The following is a 20,685-nucleotide window of genomic DNA, read 5'->3' on the forward strand; positions in this document are numbered from 1 at the left end:
AATAGTAATAGTAAATAGAAGCATATAAAGGGATTATATAAATACTTTAAATTTAGAGCTTAAAGTTATAGTTTTAGCAGCCTTTTCATTATTGGAGGAGGACAATGTAGTTGCTTCCTTTAGAAAAGAAATACATGAGGGTTTAGTCACAATAATTTTACATTTGTAGATATAAAACTTGGCCAACAGTAACAAAAGTTTACATAAGAAGAAATGTTCAGAAAGTTCTTTTTATATTTTGTGATTCCAAATAAAACATCTTTAAAATAAAGTTCAAATTTACCGTAAATATTGTCCAGAATGAAGCGACAGATACCTTGCCCAAAACGCCTGGTGTGTTCACTGGACCAAAACAGATGAGAGAAAGACTCTGAGTAAATGTTGCAGAAAGTACAAGTGGTATCAATGTCCTTTTTATATTTAACCAAAAATGACTTTACTGGATAACAGCGGTGAATGATCTTAAAGGAAACCTCTTTAACCTTGTTTACTAGTAAATATTTATTAGGTAAAGACCTCCTATCTGACTCCTTGTGAACATTTCTTCTAAAGGCCAGCCATCCTTCTCGAGTATTATTTTTAAGACTAGCAAAATAATTGGCAGATAAGATATACGATCTGAAATGGGGTTAAGAGTACTGACAATATTAGCAGATTCATTATAATTGTAGCAGCTAATATCCTATATTCTAGGCTACTGGTTGTTATTCCTGAAAGGCTTTGGTTTTACATGAGCTCAATAAAGATTATAATGCTGATATTTGACTTAAAATAAAGTCCTTTAAAATAAAAACAATGTCCATAGTTTTACTACCTGCCTTTTACATAAATACATACATTTGACATTGATCTGAACCGAATAAAGTAGAAAACTTGCCTCTTCTCATTAACAGCTGAACAGAGTCATGGTGAACTTTAAATAACCCCATTCCCATCAAACAATTGGAAACTCAAGTGAAAAACGCCCCCTGGTGGCGATAAATAAAGGAAAGGACTAATGGCTCCTACAATAATCTTAAATTAAAATACATCTATGGTTGGAACAATAAAGGCCTTCTATTCCAGCCTCAGCCTGGTTTCTCCTGGGCTACAAACATCATAATAACAGACCATTTATTGTCTTAACTACGTCAAGTTTTCCAGGAGAGGACTCAAGGGGAAAAATGAGGTTACTAAAGCTGTAATGGACACTTCTGCCACTAGATGGCGGTGTTAATGCAGAATTCTGTGACCTCTACAGGAGCCAACAGTGATCACATTATATTTTCTTTTTTGTGGTTTTCCCCACACCTTATGTTTTGGTAGCTATAAACCCCCAAATGTCTGTTGTTCCAGTTGTTACGATTTACCTCCTCACAAAGTAATATCATTATAATTTGTGTGACCATTTCTTGTATAATCCTTTTGCTGCTGTAGCAGAATTTCCCCATCGTCTGACAATAAAGGGACTTTATAGTCAATATATATCTATATCTATATATATCTATATCTATATATCTATAAATATTTATGTATATATATAATTTTTTTTTTTTTTTTTTGCTGTCTGTTGAATCAATATTATATTTTTAGGTAGAGATAAAGCACCTTTTAATTGGAACTATCTTCTATCCTCTCTCTATAACCTCTATTTATGTTTCTAGGAAAGGCTCAAAATTTTCAGATTTTTGTGACTGTTTTGTGTCTGTATAATAACTGTGATCATATTTTGTTCATGTCTAACATAATCTTTATTTGAGAGGTTTGTGTGTTTGAATGTGGGTTCTGATTGTTCTGCGCGGCCATTTTTGGATGTTTGCCATTACACTTTTGCATCTGCCTTGTTTATTTGTCCGTTTGTTGTTTTTCTTTCTTTAAGGATGCCCTTGAAAACAGATCTTTTTTTTCTGGTTTAAATATATAAAATGACTTTATATTGTAAGGATATTTTCTAAGGATGCTAATTTTCTTGTTATGTGTGTGTGTGTCCTATATGCACATTCTGACCCAAATATCATAAAATTTCATTATGGACTCATAATGAAAGTAAATATTTGTCATTTTTTGATGGTTTCAGCACAGTTCTAGAAAGAATATGACTCTTGTTGAAACTCCAGATTACCGTTTCTGCATTTTTTCATCATTAACTTTAAATCTGCCACAACAGCAGTAGGTCTCAATGTCCCGGAATATAAAGAAAGAAAGCATCTGATATTGGTTTCTGTTTTCAGATGGAAACAGACACTTGTTTTTTTCATTTGTGGACTAACTTTAATTATCTTTATATAAATTTTAAAACAAAGTTTTGATATCTTAGGTCTAATTATTCCCCAATATTTACTGCAGTCTGTCGCAGAGGTAAGATTTTTATCCAGTTGATTTTTCTCACATTAATAGAACATTTTTGTTGATCCCTTTATGAAAACCTGGTTTACTGGAAAAAAATGTACGAAAAAAATGGTTTACTGTATCAAACGATGAAGTAAAACAAAAAAAAACAAAAAACACTGCTACTACCCCTCCCCCATCCAGGATGGATTTCATTTCTTCTATTAAGTAACAGCATACTGTCTCAATTGAAAAACATTTTCTAAAACCAAACTAACGAGAATTTATTTTCCTATTTTGCAAACAATATTTCTTCAACCCCTGAAATGTACTTAAATAAAACTGTCTTTAATAACGGTTAGGGGAGGGTACAATATTTTGCAAAGAACATACAGAGTGAATTGTATTAACATAATATTCAGGCTGTTTACATATTTCCAAACCCAATAGATCTTCTGATTGCTTCTGTGAGAAGAGCCATCATGCTCTCCTCATCTATTACATATGTGGGAAGGCTCAGAGTCAGGGAGGATGTTGAAGCGTATGGATAAGAGCACTCGCCGCACTGTGTATCAAAAAAGTCCACCTGCAGTGGTTTGGCGAAGCCGAGGAGGGGAATTTCATCGGCTCCGGTCCAAAACGCTAAAATGTCTTCAAAAGAGATGGGTGCTTCACCTTCTGAAAACACAAGGGCTTTAAAGTTTTATCCACTTTCTCATTAATGTTCAAACAGATGAATAAAAACCTACCTGCGATTGTAACGAGGTTACTCTCAAATAAAAACATGGTTTCTTCCTCTTCCGCTCTTTTAGCTGAGTCTACGTTACTCCACTTCACATAGTAAAGAGCCTTGAACTCCTCCCTGCTCAGTGGCTTTCTTTTTGTGGAGAGCTTCTGGAACACCCTCCTATTTTTCTTCACCGTCTCCCAGAGAAATCCACCGGAGTTGAAGCCCTCGTTAAACTGGTCTATCATGCACCTTGGCCTGCATGAAATAACAATCTTGGTGTCATTGTAAAAGTTCACTTTATCTAACCTTTAAGCTTTATATTAAGAACAACTGTGTATCCCTGAACACCTGGAACCAAACGCCTGTGGTGTATATATAAGTGTGCTTGTGTATATTAAGCCAAAAGGCTCCTTCAGTGGGAAGATATGCTCAATGGCAGGTGTGAGGGGCCCCAGACCCACCCTCATATATCAGGAGGCTGACACAGAGGAAACCAGAGCCCCTGGTATCCAAAGCAACCCCAGAGATAAGGGACAAAGGGAGTGCAGATTGAGGGACGGCAGCACCCTCCAAGATCCATAAGGCTATGGTACGGAAGCCCAGAGGAGCTTCAGCAACGAGCCCAATAACCTTGTGGGCCTAGAAACCTGAGACCCAGAGGGCACCACCATGAAATGGAGATCCAAAAGGTCCAGGACACCCGAGGCTGACTCAGCATAAAACAATATCTTTAAAAAAATGTACCCAAAGATTTCGGCCATCACAATGTTTGCATGTGCCAGGAAGTAACTGCTCTGGTACATGCAAACAATCTGTCATGATCTGCCACTCTGGTTCTGTAAGTTTTCAGATATGTTTTATTTTTTTATTCTGTTGGTCAACATTTACATCATTTTTGCCATTATTTATTATTATTATTATTATTTATTCCTTCTCTTATCTTTAGGTTATGTTTTCCATGGCTTCAGTTATCTACAGTTCCTTATCTTATCCTCTAGTTTTCCCCTTGGTTTGTCCTTATTTTGTAGTTAATTATTATTCCCCTTTACCTTTATTTAAGTTTCTTTCTAGGCAACAAAGAGTAAATAGTTTCCCTGGTTGTTCTTTGTTGCCCCCTGGTGTTCTATTCCTTTCCCCTTGGCTCCTTTCTAGCTGCTTCTTTCCACACCTGCTCCCAATTAACTGATTACTCCATCCTTGGTTCTGTCTCCCATATATATAATCCTCCTCTGCAGTTCATCAATGCTGGTTTCTTGTTGTTGCTTTGCTCCCTATGTGTTGTTTCTCTCTGGCATCTCCTGGTTTTTGGCAATTGTATTTTGTTTCTGTTGCCCTGTCTGATTAAATCTGCAAGAACCCATCTCTGCCTCCTCTCTGCATTTGGGTTCTCTACTAAATTCCACCAAACCCTGACACATTCAAAACATGAGAGCCTTAAAACAAGAAAACAGTACAGAATTCAAAAGGAGATCTTTAAATCGTATTGCATAAAACATAAATTAAAGCCGCAAGCTGCGTTGGGCAGCCTTCACAGCTCAGCCTATTGTGACCGCGGGACTTTTGCAGTTTCATCCCCATACATACTCCATTATGTCCTTAATCCAATGTTCCTGCAGCAGTTCTAGCCATTTCCTACCCCAAATGGCACGCATAAAAATGCAAGGGCTTCCAACAGTGAAACATGAGACTTCATGATCTAAGAGGGCGGGGCTAAACTGATATCTTCAAATCTATTTGTGGTTTTTCAAGATGATACACAGAAAAAATGTACTCCTCTTACCTTGCTTATTGAGGTTATAAAACCATGTTGTAAGTTTTCTTATTTTACTGTTCAAAAATATAAGTGATTTTAATTCAGACTTATGTGCAGCCCTGTTAGCCATGCATGTTGACTAATTTGAAAAACCAGGAAAGCTGCCTGCATGGAGGTGTAGTTTGTAATACTGCCTTCTGGTATGATGGATATCATGGGTTCGATCCCAGACAAGGCATTTATGAATTTAAAAGTTTTTAAGTTTGAGGAGATGTTGAGTAAAGGGCGGATTATACTTCTGCAATCGCTCACATAAAATGTTGTTTACATCTGGTCGCAAACCAGTTCTGCTGGTATGCTTCTGCAACGTCAGTCAATTTCTAGGGACGCACAGCAGTTTCCCACCAAAGCACTAGGGGGAGCATATTCGAGAACTCGCAAGAACTTCGGCGGATGGTCAGGAGAACTTTTTCGGCGGCAGCAGCGGGTGTTTATTTTCCAAAACAACAATGGAGTGTCAGGAAGATATCACGGTCATAAGGATGGATCTAGCGTTGCCAGACATCGAAGAGGAACAGGTTCTGTTAATGAAGTTGGCAAAAATACAAAGGCGGATACGTAAGTGGTCTGTACGCCCCATGAATCAGACCAGGGATGAGACTGGGGAGTTTCGACCCGGCACCAAATCGAAGGACGACCGTACAGACGGCCGGAAAGGCATACCAAGGACTAATCACAGCTTCTTTTTGTCTGCGTGTGTTTGCGACCGTCTGACCCGTAGTCAGGATTTTTTTGAGGTGCGCAACAACGGTTGCAAAACCTCTGTGCAGGGGGCGTGGTCGCACACAGAGACAGATTTGACGGTTGCAGATGCTATGCGTCAGAAGTATAAATTGGCCTTAAAGTTCATCAACCAAAAGGAGTTAAAATTTTTAGCTTCACTTTTTGGGGTAAATTCTATAGGACATTATTTATAATGCACATTATAGCGTTAATTTGTGTATTTCCTGAAAAAAAGGATTTTATTGACGAAATAATGTAAAAGATACTTATTTGATGAAACACATGATTTATTGTAAAAGTCTTAGAATGAATAATTTTTTTGAAAACTTTGTATTTTCTACAATAAAACACATAACCGAGGGGAATGAAAAAGTGGACATCACAGTCTGAAATCCATCTGCTAATTTCCCATACGAATAAGAAGAACACATCTACCTTATAGATATGGAAGCCTGCTGATCTCTTGGCTGAAAACTTGAAACACTCTGATCTGAACCCTGTTAAAACACAGAAAACAAGTTTAAATATGACTGACTTGTTGTTTGGGTAGTATGTTTAGTTAGTAGTAGGACAAGAGGTGTTAAGTAGAATAATAAATAAAAAAAATTGAATCTTAATGGGATTAAGATTCAAAATACCAATCACAAAGCCTCTGCACAATAAAAGGCTCCACCAATTCAGAAGAACAGAGGATGGTTATTTAATTAGCATCTGACTTGGAATGTGTGCAGGAGGCTGGACCTCAATGCTGCTTAAAGAAAATCAGCGCTCCAACTAGAGTTTGCTCTGGAGCGAACTGACAGAATAGACAAAGACTCCTGGATAGGTGTCGAAACAAACTCAGCAAAAGTCCAGTTGCCTTCCAATTTAAACCTGTTTGTGGTTAAACTGGAGCAATTATTTCAGTCAAATTTTCACCTGCACACTGTCATGCATTTATCCGTATTCTGAACTACTGATTAAAAACATTTCACGATATTTGTGTTGATTCAAAATAAGGCTAAATGGACCTTAGAGTAAAAAATATTTATAGGCAAATATCCAATTCATTATCTTACTTTTATATAACTCTTGAACCTCCAGCCACTAGTTGGCATCGCACCATCAAATAACCTATTTTTAAAACAACAACAAGCTCTGAGATTTTTCAGAGCCATAATAAAAACATCGTAATTTATCATCTTTGTTAATGTATCCAGAAATATCCAGATAAATTGTATCATGCTGCCTATTGTATCGCCAATTCATGACCGAACTACTTATGCTGTTCAAAAGGATCTCATCCTTTAATGAAAACAAAGATACCACCCAGATTTATCGCATCATCACCTTGTTTTATGGATAAATGCAAAGAAATAAACATATAACTTCAACATTCTAATACTTTATGCATGATCGATTTTAAAACAGTTTAATGCAGAGCTCATGCCACACATAAGGAAGGACATGATACAAGTCATGATGCCTAAAATGACGAGGTTTGTCAGGGAGACTCTCAGGTAAGTCCCAGGTAAGCTCCAGTGAAGAGGTTTAGTGAAAAATACCAGACAGCTTGGGAGATGAAGAACAGCACATGGATCATGGATGGAGCCACAGGAAGTACAACAAGCAGGCAACAAGTCGGGCAACAGAACAGAAAAAAATTATATAACAGGAACATTTCAAATATAAAATTAACTCTATAATAGGAGCAAAAATGCAAAACAAAGGACTAATATCAGAACCAGAAAAGGCTTTTACAAGCATGAGAATTGTGCTTTGGTGATAAGCTGCTTCACAACGACAAACATACAGCTGACATAAAGAGATCTGGAAATAATATGGAATGAAGAAATGCAATGTATAGGAATTAAAAAGAACATAGAAAACGGCTGCACCGTTTTGCAGAGGAAGACACAGATGCCTTTCATTCATAGGCAAACAAACCCGGTAAAAATCACAACAGTGGAAGCAGGTTTTTCTCCCTTTGACAGAAACGTACATTTCCTAGACTGGTTCGTTGTTGCAGAGGTGACGGCATTTCTGCCACTTCATCACTCCCACAGCCGTGGGAAATGTCACTGTTACAATAAATGAACACAAGAAAAAAATGTAATAATTAATTAATAATTAAGTGATATAGCACACTGTGAGTACGTGAGAATGACCATCCCTATGCACATTACACATGATTACAGTTACTAATGTATACTGTGTCATCTAAGACATTGGATAAAGGTGGTCAGTTTGTGTGAAGTGTATTAGGAACTATTTAAATATATTCTAAATAATAAATGCTGTCTGCGCTAAATGTCCATAAAACGTACTACTGTATGAGAGCTACACAGCAGCAGCAAACAGATCTGCTTTTTCCACGACATCAAACTTCATTAACTCCTTCTTCAATCTCTAAATACCGACTCAGTAAAATAAAATAACATGCACAAAGAATATGCTTAAAAAAATGCCATATATTAGCAATATACTGTATATTTGCTTGCTTGTCTCTAGGCAACTGTGACAGCAGCTGATGCGAAGCTGACAAGGTCATGCTTTAAACCCACATGGATAATTTAGGTAGCTGTAGTAGTTCCTGCAATGTTTTTCCTTACTTTTTGTTAGATTTAGTGTTGATGTGAATTTGACAGACAAGTGTATTGGAAATTAGTGGATGGACATTAGTCTGAAATACATTTCTGTAATTATTTTCTATACAATCAGGAAGAAAAATCCACCTCACAGATGTGGAAGGATGCTGATATCCTGATCCAGAACTTGAATTACTCTGATCAGAAACCTGCAAACATACAGAAAACAGGTTTGCAAGTTTAACAATGACTGACTGATGACAGTAGTAGGACAAGAGGTGTCGTATAAAAAAGTAAAAATACTTTGATTCCTTACATAAGTAAGTGAGAATTTAAGTAATCTATAATCCACTTTGGCAGAACAAGTTATTTACAGTATGTAAAATATGTCAATTCAATTCAAAATGTTGTATATGAGAGTAAAAAAGAGAAAAACATTAGAGTTTCAGCACTTCTACTGTTTTCTTTGAGTTTATTCCATTTTCATTTCATTCTTAGGTAATTTATGCTTTCCATATTAAATAACATAAATATGTTTGTGGAAGTTAGTAAGGAAACAAGATAAATACAAAATAAAAACATATAATAAATCTGTATTTATAAAAATGGATTTAAATTTGATGAATTGGGAACAAAAATTAAAGTCAGACGGACTTAATTAGTTTTACTGCTGCTTTGATGAGCTCCGATAGCTCAGTGTGAAAACCAGCTGATCCCAGGCTGTTCTCTACATCCAGTCTGTTCCTCGGCTTGGTTTGGATGCGTGTCAAAGATGAAGGTGAACTCAAACATATAAGAATAATTTTTGGTTGATAAAAGCTTGTTTAATCTTTCATTTGGGGTCTCACAAAGCAAAAGAAATCCCACCCGTGTTTTATTTTGCTACCTAAGAAATAATTTTTACGTATCCCTTGCAATGCACTCGCAGACCACTAGGGGTACGAGTACCCTGTAGGGAATCACTGATCTAAATACCAGTTTTAACCACATGGGTAAATATACACAACTAAATATCTCTGCAGGTTGAGCTAGACACAAATTAGAGTAAAAAATGACTTTATATGAATGACTATGAATGAATGAATGAATGAATGAATGAATGAATGAATATGAAAGAATGAATGAATGAATGAATGAATGAATGACTATGAATGAATGAATGAATGACTATGAATGAATGAATGAATGAATGAATGAATATGAAAGAATGAATGAATATGAATGAATGAATGAATGAATGAATGAATGAATGAATGAATGAATGAATGAATGAATAGGAATTTATTTCAGACAATATATAGCTGTTTATTTTGAATTAGGAACAGAACTTTAAACATTTCCTTTTGATAAAAAATATATATACATATATATTCATCCTTACTATTGCATAGCTAAATAACCTATATAATGTATTTAGAGTAATTCATAGCTTTATTGCTGTGCTCATATATTAATTTATTTAATAATTAAGGAGTCAATTTTTTTCAAATAAGTTTATTTAGTCGATAATGGGTTTTTGATTAAATGCAATTAATTGTGATGAAAAAATAAAAGACTCTCAATTAGATATTTTATTCCAGTTCCACTGCTATTTGGAATAATTTTTTGGTTGAGTAAATACACAACTGCAGATCACAGTCATTGCTTGGCTGAGTGATCATCAAATGGACACTGTGAGTTAAAGCATAACTAGATTTGGAGTCTTTTCTTACTTGGAGGACATCCCGGTCGGCTGAGCTGCCGTCGTACAGGAAGATCTGTCTGGTTTTGGAGATGGAGTTGGTTTTGTAGAAGTCCACCAGTTTGTTCAGTGAGGGGAACTTCTCCAACCACAGGAAGTACTGGCCCTCATTGTCTCTCATCACCTTGAAGTGCTGGACGTGGTTCTCATGTCTGAGGAGGGACAGACAGACACCTCTGTCAGCTACAGAAATAAAAACTGCACATGTGCTCCTTTGGCCGGGCGGCTTTAACCCAGCAACCATAGTCATCAATAGTGTGCTAACTAGACAAATTGCAATGCATGTCTTCATGTAACCAGTTGTATTTTTAATGACTTATTAATAAATGTATTTGTAGTTATTTTTGACCTTTTGTGACTAAACATTGTTTGACAAGCTGACTGGCACCTTAGTAGTTCAGCGCCGATGCATCTATAACCCTGTAACCTATTTTCCCTTAATGTGCTTCGTGTCACAAGTTCCCACAATCCTCTGTGGATGTGACGTCAAATACATCCATGTTAAATAGTACCAACCTACTGTAGCAAACCATCGAAGCATTATATTCTAAATGTATTTTGTAAATACTAATCGAGCTCAAGCTACTAGAACGAGCAGGAGATTATTCAGAGATTTGATTAGGCTTCCTTTCATCTGTTTGCTGATGATATTCAGCTTTTCTGCTTTTTTAAAGGCTGATTTATACTTCAAAACCAGGACCTCTGCATAGATGTCGCAGTGAACAAAAAGATGTCCCCGCCCCGTCCGCAGACACTCCGCTGCACCTCTCCTAAATTGTAACTGACAGCAGACAGTTCAGCAGACAGGAGGAAGTTTGACCAGATAGAAGATTGAGGTGCAAAAGAACGCTTAGGCCCTTTTTCCACTTGGAACCCCGCTCTCTTTCGCCCTCATCTTCCTCTGCTGTTGGACTAAACTCGCCCCCATTTCCTGCAGGATTATAACCAGCCCTTAGGTCCTCGGAGACCAAGAAGTTAAGCTCTCTGCTGAAATGTCTTGCACAGGTTAAAACATGGCTTGGTGCAAATTCCAACTAAACTAAAATCTATTTAGGGACAGTTTTTCCTCTCCACTGTCGCTACAACATGCTTAGTGTGAGGGATTGCAACTCTACTAGATGCTATTCCAGGTATCCACCATTATCAGAGCGACTTTAGTTTGTCTGCTAAACCAAGCCTTAGAGACATAGACTTTAACTTTGACAAAGCATTGACCTTAGCACAGGCGTAACTTTCTGGAGGACCGGTGTGGACATATGCCCACCAACTTTGGCCTGGTGGGGACAGTCCCCCCAGTTGGGAATCACAGATCTAAAAGACAGTTTTAATATCTGCACACTGAACTAGATTATAATTTTAAAAAGATTACTTTATATAGCTGTTTATTTTGAATTAGGAACAGAACTTTAACCCATTAATTTTGATAAATTAATTATGCAGTATTTGAATGACCTAAATAATGTATTTAAAATAAATAATATTTTTGTGTTAATTTATTTAATAATTTTTTTTTTATTTCATTTGTTTATTTGGTAGGGACAAGTGTTGGGATCTGGAGGTCTGTCCACCTTTCTCCAGCAGAGGGCGCCCTAGGTCTCCTGGAGCTGAGCTGACGACCACACCTGCGGCTCATCAGTCATCAGGAGTCCAGCATATAAGCAGCGGCAGGACTGCACTCCAGCGCCAGAGTGTTAAGCCAGTTATGGTTAGCGAAGCCTGAGCCAACCAGCCGGTCTGATTCTCTGACTCCCCTGAAACCTGAAACCTGAACCTAATTAGTTTTTGTCTTCTCTGCTTCTTAGGAAGAAACCTGACTGAACCCTGGAACTCTGGAAGAGTTTCCTCTGCTGGAATCTGCCTGTCGGCTCTCAGGAGCTCATCTGAAGAATCTACTGTCTGAACCTGCCTGCCCGCCCTCAAGAAGAGGATCGAAGGAAAAACTCTGGACCTGAACACTGATAAGTCTGAAGTCGAGCCCTGCCGTTGCTTAGCCCTCTGCCAACTACTAGCCTCGGACCCTCCTGGTTCCCTCCCTCTGCTGCTCAGCCTGAATCACGTCACAGAGAAACCTGTGTGACCAGTCCCAGATCTGTTTCCCAGCATCAGTGCTTAACTTTGTTTCTTAATAAACAGTCAAACTTTTCATCAGTCTCCGTTGTGTTCTGCATGTGGGTTAGGAACCTGAATCCCATCATGACAACAAGTATGTTTCATGAATCATGTCACACACTACAACATTTTAGCTAAGGCGAATTCTCAATGCCGGTCCCCAGTTAGGCTTTTATACAAAACACAGTGAAATGTACACAAGCCACAACAGAGCAAATTACACACTAAAACATCACAGATACAAGATCAGGTCAGTTAGATTATTAATGTTCACATGTCTCACCTCTCAATAAAAAGTCTTTAAGTTTATGTTTAAAAAGGACCCAGTTTGACTCTCCCTACAGTTCTGCAGGTCATGTATTCCATGTTTTGGTGCCTTGTACAGTGAAAGCTGATTGACTGAAGGAAGTTTTGCATCTGGGTAGGAACTGAGAGGAACTACACAGTCACTCAAAACCTCAGGGGCCTGATCATGCAAGCAGTTGCATGCAAACCAGTTTTAACTGAGAAAATTTGACAAACTTCTCAAAATTTAGCATTTTTTTTATTGTTCAGACTAACACAGTGATGGGACCTGATTGGTTTTTTATCTAAGATATTTATAGATCTATTGTATATCATCTGAAGAGGCTTGATAGTAGTGCTTGCGGCCTGTGACCAAGAACTAATGCGGTAACTTAGATGTGATGTTTTGGTTTGGTTTGAATTCAGGAGCAAAAAGGGTTTTTGGAATAAAAAGTTTGACGATATTGTCGATAATTATTTTGGCATACTGCAGAGGAGTATTTAATGCGAAAGAGGATTAGGGCCACTGAAAAAAAAAAAGTTAACAGATTTTTTTATTTTATTTCAGTTTAGTATGGGAAAAAAGTCAGAATTCTGACTTTAATCTCATAATTCTGACTTTTTTCTCAGAATTCTGACTTTAATCTCAGAATTCTGACTTTAATCTCAGAATTCTGACTTTAATCTCAGAATTCTGACTTTTTTCTCAGAATTTTGACTTTAATCTCAGAATTCTGACTTTAATCCCAGAATTCTGACTTTAATCTCAGAATTTTGACTTTAATCTCAGAATTCTGACTTTAATCCCAGAATTCTGACTTTTTTCTCAGAATTCTGACTTTAATCTCATAATTCTGACTTTTTTCTCAGAATTCTGACTTTAATCTCAGAATTCTGACTTTAATCTCAGAATTCTGACTTTAATCTCAGAATTTTGACTTTAATCTCAGAATTCTGACTTTAATCCCAGAATTCTGACTTTAATCTCAGAATTTTGACTTTAATCTCAGAATTCTGACTTTAATCTCAGAATTCTGAGATTAAAGTCAGAATTCTGAGATTAAAGTCAGAATTCTGACTTTAATCCCAGAATTCTGACTTTTTTCTCAGAATTCTGACTTTAATCTCAGAATTCTGACTTTAATCTCAGAATTTTGACTTTAATCTCAGAATTCTGACTTTAATCCCAGAATTCTGACTTTTTTCTCAGAATTCTGACAGCTAACAAACATGTTAGCATCCAGCCATAGCCATGTCTGTTTTCGAGACTAGCTCTCTTGTTTTAATGACCTTCTGCTCCTCCATTAATGAGGGGACGCCTCTGGCACGTAAAAGTTGACTAATTCCGTCATTTTCCACCAATGTGTCACTGGCCACCTCAAACAACTCACATCTTTGTCAGAGAAGCTGAGTGCTCCACATCTCTACCTTCATGGTGCCCATCTGCATTAAGATCCAAAATTCTGAGATTAAAGTCTGAATTCTTAGGAAAAAAAATAAAATTTTAAAATCAGTAAACATTTTTTTTTTCAGTGGCACTAATCCTCTTCCGTAATTTAAGGCTTTCTATCAACGGTAGCTTTTTCTAAAATGGTTCAAAGGTTGCCAGACAATGGGCCTAGATTGAACTTTTCTACACGTTCACCTACTTGACAGAGATGGAGAAGTCTCCTGGGGAGCTCTGGCATCCTCGGATCACAAAGTCTCCGACTGTTTTGTGCCTCAGTAGATCCTCTGCATGGCTGCGACTGGCGTCCTCCTTAAACCAACTAAACAGAGATTCCCCATTATTATCTCACATGCTCAACACACACTTCTTTATGGTGTTATTTATCATCAGCATGATCTCATTAAAACAGCTCAGCAACAGTTAGATCAAAGGTACTCTGTTTTCGTGCTGCATCTTTTATTCCATTTACATAGGCAGTTTCATTCTGCCGAGGCATCGTTCTCTTACTCTGGAGTCTGCAGATCGATGTAGTTCTTAGGTATGAATCCTTCCTGTCCATTCATCTCAGCCTTACACCAATCATCCTCATGGTTTATAATCTAACCAGAACAGAAACAGAGACAGGGGAGGTTTTATACAGAGATTAATAAGCACAGAGACAGATTCTGTCAGCATCGCATGCACTGACCTTGAGAATGTCGCCCTTTTTAAAGCTGAGCTCGTTTTCCGAAGTGCCGGAAAAATCGTATTTTCCTCTGGCCTCCATTTGGATCTTCTTAACCGCCAATCAAACAGGAACAGGAGGTATTAGATGATATTTCAAAAATGAGGAAGACTTTTCTCTGCAGGGAAGAAGAAAAATAGAATAGCTCCAATATAAAAGCACACAATTAAAATTCCAATCAAAACAGATCCGTTTGATGTAACATGATTAACTTTTCTTAAACCAATTTTTGGGGCTTTTGCAGGTCTGTAATTTTTTTTTTTTTTTTTTTATAAGAAAATATAAGAGAAAAGCTCCTTGAATAAGTCCCTAACTTAAGGGCTTTGTTAGTCTTTCTCTGCAGATTTTCACCACTCGCTTCAGCCCGCCGAATCCGTTCAACTGCCTCCTCTTCCAGCGTGTCCAACTGCAGCCTACTTGTTAGTTTTCATTCACTCTATGTCAGTACTATTCCACGATAGATTCATCCTTTTTAATTTGGTTTATTTATGTAATTTTATTTATTTATTCTGAAACACTTCCCTAGGCGTGAAACTTTTTTACAATGTTTTGCCACTATGATAAATGAACCTGTTACAATAAAAAATAAATTATCTGCTCAATAAAATTCAGGTGATTAAATGTGCTCAATAATTTATGTTGCTTGTTTGCTTGCCTTGTTTCAGAAGGTGGCTGACACTGAGCCTGCAGATTCAGAGTGAAGTGCTCTGAATTTACTAGTGGTTCCTAGAATTTCTAAAAGTAGAATGGGAGGCAGATCTTTTAGTTATCAGGCTCCTCTCCTGTGGAACCAACTACCAGTTTTAGTCCGTGAGGCAGACACCCTGTCTACTTTTAAGGCTAGGCTTAAAACTTTCCTTTTTGATAAAGCTTCTAGTTAGAGTGGCTCAGGTTATCCTGAGCTATCTCTATAGTTCTGCTGCTATAGGCTTAGACTGCTGGAGGACATAGGGACCCCTTTTTCATCATTCTGCTTCATTCTATCTCTATTCTCCCACTCTGCAGAATCTGTTAGTTCAATCTCTAACGTTCTGCTCTCTCTGCTTTTTCTCATAGTAGCTTCATCTGGTCTGTTCCTGTTTGGCTGTGACTCCATCCTGGAGAGAAATATCAGCTGTGCTGCTGCCATCAACACCTTTGTTTCTAGATGTTGGAGCTTGGCCTGTTTTCCAGTGTAGTCCTGTTTCTCTGACTGTGACTAACTGGATGTGCTCTCTTCATCCTCTGACATGGGAGCTGGCTCGGAGCTCGTCTGCCTGGCTGTGTGTTTCCTGGACGGGGCCGCCTGTGGAGCTGGTTGACAGTTGCCTTTTGTATCTATGCTTCTTTTTCTATGTCTGCTTCTGTCTCCTTGAACCCCAGTGGGCCTCAGCAGATGGCCGCTCACACTGAGCCTGGTTCTGGTCCTGCTGGAGGTTTCTTCCTGTTAAAAGGGAGTTTTCCTCTCCACTGTCGCTACAAGCATGCTTAGTGTGAGGGATGACGAGTCAGTGAGTCGATGCAATCAACTGGTTTGATGCAATCAATGGGTTTTCCTTAGATAGAAATCTTTGAATCAATCTGACTTAATGATCTGCTTGAATTGTCTCTGTAAAGTGCTTTTAGATGACATGCGTTATGAATTAGGGCTATATTAATAACTGAATTGAAAGTGAGAGCCTCGTGGCTGAGAAGCAGCAAACCAGGCGAATGCTATATAAGATTTGGAAAAGCAAATATCAAATTAGTTTCAAACATGACAGCTCCATTTTGTGAGCACTTTAAATTCAAATCTAATGACAATGTTATTGTTCATCACAACAATTTCTGGGTCAATTTATGGTTCAGCAAAACTGTTATTGCAAAACTGAAGGGTTAAGGAAGCCATCTTTGTTAACCTTCGAAAAACCATCTGTCAAAAGCGGATGTGGCCTTAGTCAAAACCTTTCACCAACCTACAAAGCACTTTTAGGAACAATACCCAGAAGATTCACCTCCTACCTGCCTTGATCTGACTCACACTTCAATGAGGTATGTGACCAAAACCACTCTGGCGAGGGAGTTAGCGACCCATCAGAACCCCCAAACGACCATTAACCCCATTAACCTCCTAATGACCATTAACATCACCCATGCAACTTACCGAGATGATCAAAGGGAATAAATCAGCTATGCATCATCTGCTGCTGTCAAACCTATTTCAGACTATTATAACTATTTTAATTAAGTCGCATAGCCTCTACAACCGTCAAATCTGTCACTGTGCACAACCACGCCCCCCCGCAGAGGTTCTGCAACCATCATCGGGCACCTCAAAAAAATCCTGACTACGTGTCAGACGGTCGCAAACCCGTGCAGACCTCAAGTGGAAGTGCGCAGACAAAAAGCAGCTCTAATTGGTCCTTGGTATGCCTTTCCGGCTGCCTGTGTGGTCGTCCTTCTTAATTCGGTGCCGGGGCTCGCCATTTTTAAAAACCGAGTAACAACTACAATGGACAACTACGACGAAAGGTTAATCGAGGAGGTTCAGATGTACAACCACTTGTATGATGACAAATGATATAAAGATGCTAAGGTCTCTGCCAAAACAAAGTTCTCATGACCATCCGCCGAAGTTCTCGCGAGTTCTCAAATAGGCTCCCCCAGCAGTTTCCCTAGCTTTGGCGGGAAACTGCTGTGCGTCCCTAGAAATTCCAGACCGACGGTGCAGAAGCATACCAGCAAAACTGGTTTGCGACCAGACCCAAGCGACATTTGGTGTGTGCGGTTGGAGAAGTATAATCTGCATTTTAGTTTAAGACACCTTTGCAGCTTCTCTTCTTTTACCCTCCCATTGCTCCATCTCAGAACTGCATGTCCACAGCTAAACTCAAATAAATTACAAAAGAATCAGAAAGTAAACAATCTTGATAATCTAACACAAATTAACATGACTCCAATTAATTAAAGAAATACATTTGGTTTATTAAACATAAGATCTTTCTCGTCAAAGATTTTGTTGGTTAATGACTTAATCTATAATAACAAGATGGATTCATGTTGCTTTACAGAAACTGACTGCAACAGGAGAATTATGTTAGCATAAATAAGGAAACTAGCTTCAGCTTTTAAAATTTGAACAGGACAAAATGTTTCCGCCCGGAGAGGGAGTAGGGACTGGTTATCTCCAGTTAATCAATCACCAGTTAATAATTCTTTTGAACATTTAATCCTTAGTCTTTCCATCCAAATTGTAAAACTTAGTCTGTGTGTAACTGTATTGTTCACCAGGTCCTTACTCTAAGCTTTTATATCAGTTTTCAGACTTCCTTTTTGATTTAGTAATAAATACTGACAACGTCATTATAATGCTGATTTTTAAGGTGATAGCTTAAATGCAATCTTTAAAGCTATCTTAGGCTCAACTTGGTTTGTTCAAAATTGCATATTCCCACGCATTCTAATCTTCATACTCTGGACCTTGTACTGACATTACTGACAGTCATATTTTATTAATATGAAGCTGCCACCCTGGTTTCATATAGAGCTGCCTACTTTGAAGCTTAATTTCAATAAAATTCAAAAATGCTTTATTAATCCCCAAGGGACATTAAATGTTGCGATAACTCATAAGTTATTTTTTAAACAGATGTTGTAGATGTTGATAGCTGTAGGTGGGAAGGATCTTCAGTTGGGGTCTGTCATTTAAAAATCTTCTGATGAGGATGATCACTGTCAATAATGTTCTTCACTTTTTGAAGAATTCTTCTTTGCAAAATGATCTCCAGAGGTTCTAGAGGAGTTCATAGAACAGAGCCGGCCTTCTTAATTAGCTTGTTGAGCTTTTAAAGCATTTAAAGCTAGGAAACTGGAGAGCAAATTGTGCTCTACTCATCTACAGGAATCTTACTTAAACTATAAAATCAGCTTACTGTTTTATAAAATGACCCTTTCTAAAATAAGAGCAGTATATTTGTCTTCATTAAATATGAGAATAAGAATAACAACAATAATCCTAGATTATTAGAGAGTTGCCCCGTTGAGCCAGTCTCCTTTCCCCTAGCTCCCTTCTAGTTGCATCTATCCACACCTGCTCTCTATCGGCTGGTTAGCCCATTCTTTGTTCTGCCTCCTATATAAACATCTCCTGTGCAGTTCCTTATTGCTGGATTCTCTTCATTGTTTATGTATGGTTCTCCTTGGCATCTCCTAGTTTTGCTTACCTATTTCTTATTACTTGGTTTGTGCTTCTGTTACCATCTACATCTAAATTAAGAATAGATGATCTCTGCCTTCTCGTTTCTGCATTTGGGTCCTTAACTAACTTCCACTAAACCTGAGTTATTCAAAGACCTGACAGTTATTTTTATCAGGACCGGCCATTTAAATACTATATCAGAGAGGTTTTTAAAATGACCTTTCTTCATCTCTGGAATATTTCAAATATTTGAAATATCCTGTCCAGGGGTGATGTTGAGAAACTAGTCTGTGCATGTTGTTCTTCAAGGCTGGACTATTGTAATTTTTTACTATCAGGAAGTCCACAAACTGCATTTAAAAGCCTTTAGCTGATCCAAAACGATACAGCTAGTGCTCTGATTAAAATTAAAAAGATAGTTCCTCCTATTTTACTGGCTTCCTAATAATTCCAAAATATAATCTTAAATGCTGTCTTTAAATTAAAAAACCCTAAATAGCCAAGATCTTGATAAATCTCCATCTTATATCAGAGATCCTTTATCCTTTAAAGTGCCTTGAGATTAGATTTGTGTTCTGAACAGTTGCTATCTAAATAAACTGAAATGAACTGAAACAAAGAAATGTTGCTCATCATGCTGATTGAGGTAAACCTGAAAACCGCAACTGCAAACTAGATGCAAAAGATCTGGAAACATCCTGCAGGCTGAATATCTGAGCAGATAGTCTGACTTAAAAACCATGAGCTTCTCATTAATAAAGACCAGAAATAAGTACGGTGACTTTTGAAATTAACACAAACCAACCAGATATATATATATATATATATATATATATATATATATATATATATATATATATATATATATATATATATATATATATATATATATATATATATATATATATATATACCACCCCACGAGGGGTGAGAAAATATTTTTTTTTAATCATTTTATAAAGATATTTCTAAATGTATGTTTCTTTGTATATTTGTTTTTAAATGGCTCACTTATTTAAATGATATTATCTCAGCAACGGATTATATTTATTTATTTATTTAATTTTTTTTTTTTTGTCTTTCTAACAATGATAGGATTGTTCCTCCATATCATAAAAATAACTTTTGGTTTTCTGTTTCTACAAAAAAAAAATTTTTTTTGGTTTGAATTGTATATATCTGAAATTTTTTTCAGTCTCATTCCAGCTCATTGGTCAATATTATAAATATATTTTTTTAGGGATATTAGATCAGTTTTCAGACAGCAGCTGGACTCACCTTCTCCTCCCTGAAGCTGCAGACCTGCGGCTCTCTGCTGGAGTTTTATTCTAAGCGCAGCAGCTTCTCCTCCCTGAGCGACGCTGCATCATTGACGGTATGAAGAAAAATAAAGAAAACACGAGTTCATCCAAAATCCAAACAACTAAATGATGAGGAAGAGGATGAGGAGGCGCTGAGTGGATAAAGTCAGATGAAGGAGCAGGAAGTTTCTGATGCAGAGGCTCAAAATAAGTTAACCTCCTTCCGTAATGAAATATAACCTAGATAATAAACTGGAGCTGCGGTTTTACAGGGCAGCATTGCGCCCCTGCAGGGTTGGCGCATAAAGAGCGCTAATTATTAAAAACGTGTTGTTTATTTTCTGACATAAGCATAATTCTTAAGAAATATTTCACCAGTTTATAATTTCTATGTAAAATTCCCAACTGCTAAACTGCAGCATAATACAAATTACCATCAGGATGACAAAAAGGGAGCATTTTACTATGCAGTTATTTATTGGCTATGTATGTATGGAGGACCAGCTCTACCATATTTAAAAATAAATGCAGAAATAAATAAATGCTCTATAAATAAATAAGCATGCAATTAATTGCCCCCAAAAATACAATAAGCAAATAAATGTAGGTAGAAATTAAATAATACAGTGAGACATAAATGTATATATCTCTTAATTAGCTTCTTTATTTATATGCCTTCATAATTATTTGTTTATTGTCTGTTATAACCTTCAACTTTATTTATTAATTACTTATTTTTTAAAGTATTTATTTATGTGACTATTATAATATAAATAATA

The 20,685-nt window shown here is 37.1% G+C and overlaps 2 protein-coding genes across 2 annotated transcripts in view; both read right to left on the bottom strand.

Annotated features, from left to right (window-relative positions):
- grap2a (GRB2 related adaptor protein 2a) overlaps window positions 1–19,911 on the bottom strand; it is a 68,307-nt gene extending 48,396 nt beyond the window's left edge. The window contains exon 1 of the mRNA XM_038282500.1: window positions 19,884–19,911. The gene's annotated coding sequence lies outside the window, so the exon portion shown is untranslated. The remainder of the gene's footprint in view (window positions 1–19,883) is intronic.
- On the bottom strand, window positions 1,993–19,958 carry LOC119781857 (GRB2-related adaptor protein 2-like). Its single transcript, XM_038282465.1, has 10 exons — window positions 19,884–19,958; window positions 14,414–14,500; window positions 14,233–14,324; window positions 13,925–14,044; window positions 9,853–10,033; window positions 8,288–8,349; window positions 7,555–7,633; window positions 6,009–6,070; window positions 3,057–3,292; window positions 1,993–2,985 (listed from the first exon to the last, which is right to left on the bottom strand). Exons 2-10 carry the CDS (start codon window positions 14,489–14,491, stop codon window positions 2,735–2,737), a joined length of 1,161 nt encoding a protein of 386 aa, XP_038138393.1. The 5' UTR covers window positions 14,492–14,500; window positions 19,884–19,958; the 3' UTR covers window positions 1,993–2,734.
- Window positions 19,959–20,685: the final 727 nt, after the last annotated feature.

Source organism: Cyprinodon tularosa, unplaced genomic scaffold (assembly GCF_016077235.1).
Source record: "Cyprinodon tularosa strain WSP-4 unplaced genomic scaffold, ASM1607723v1 ctg104, whole genome shotgun sequence".
NCBI lineage: Eukaryota > Metazoa > Chordata > Actinopteri > Cyprinodontiformes > Cyprinodontidae > Cyprinodon > Cyprinodon tularosa.

What these genes read in the sequence shown, in the direction of transcription:
- LOC119781857 (XM_038282465.1), bottom strand. Translation starts at nt 14,491, where the DNA reads ATGGAGGCCAGAGGAAAATACGATTTTTCCGGCACTTCGGAAAACGAG. An exon ending in AAAAGGGCGACATTCTCAAG is followed by an intron (nt 14,325 to 14,413) that starts GTCAGTGCATGC and finishes TGTTCTGGTTAG; the next exon opens with ATTATAAACCATGAGGATGA. An exon ending in TAACCTCGTTACAATCGCAG is followed by an intron (nt 2,986 to 3,056) that starts GTAGGTTTTTAT and finishes TTGTGTTTTCAG; the next exon opens with AAGGTGAAGCACCCATCTCT.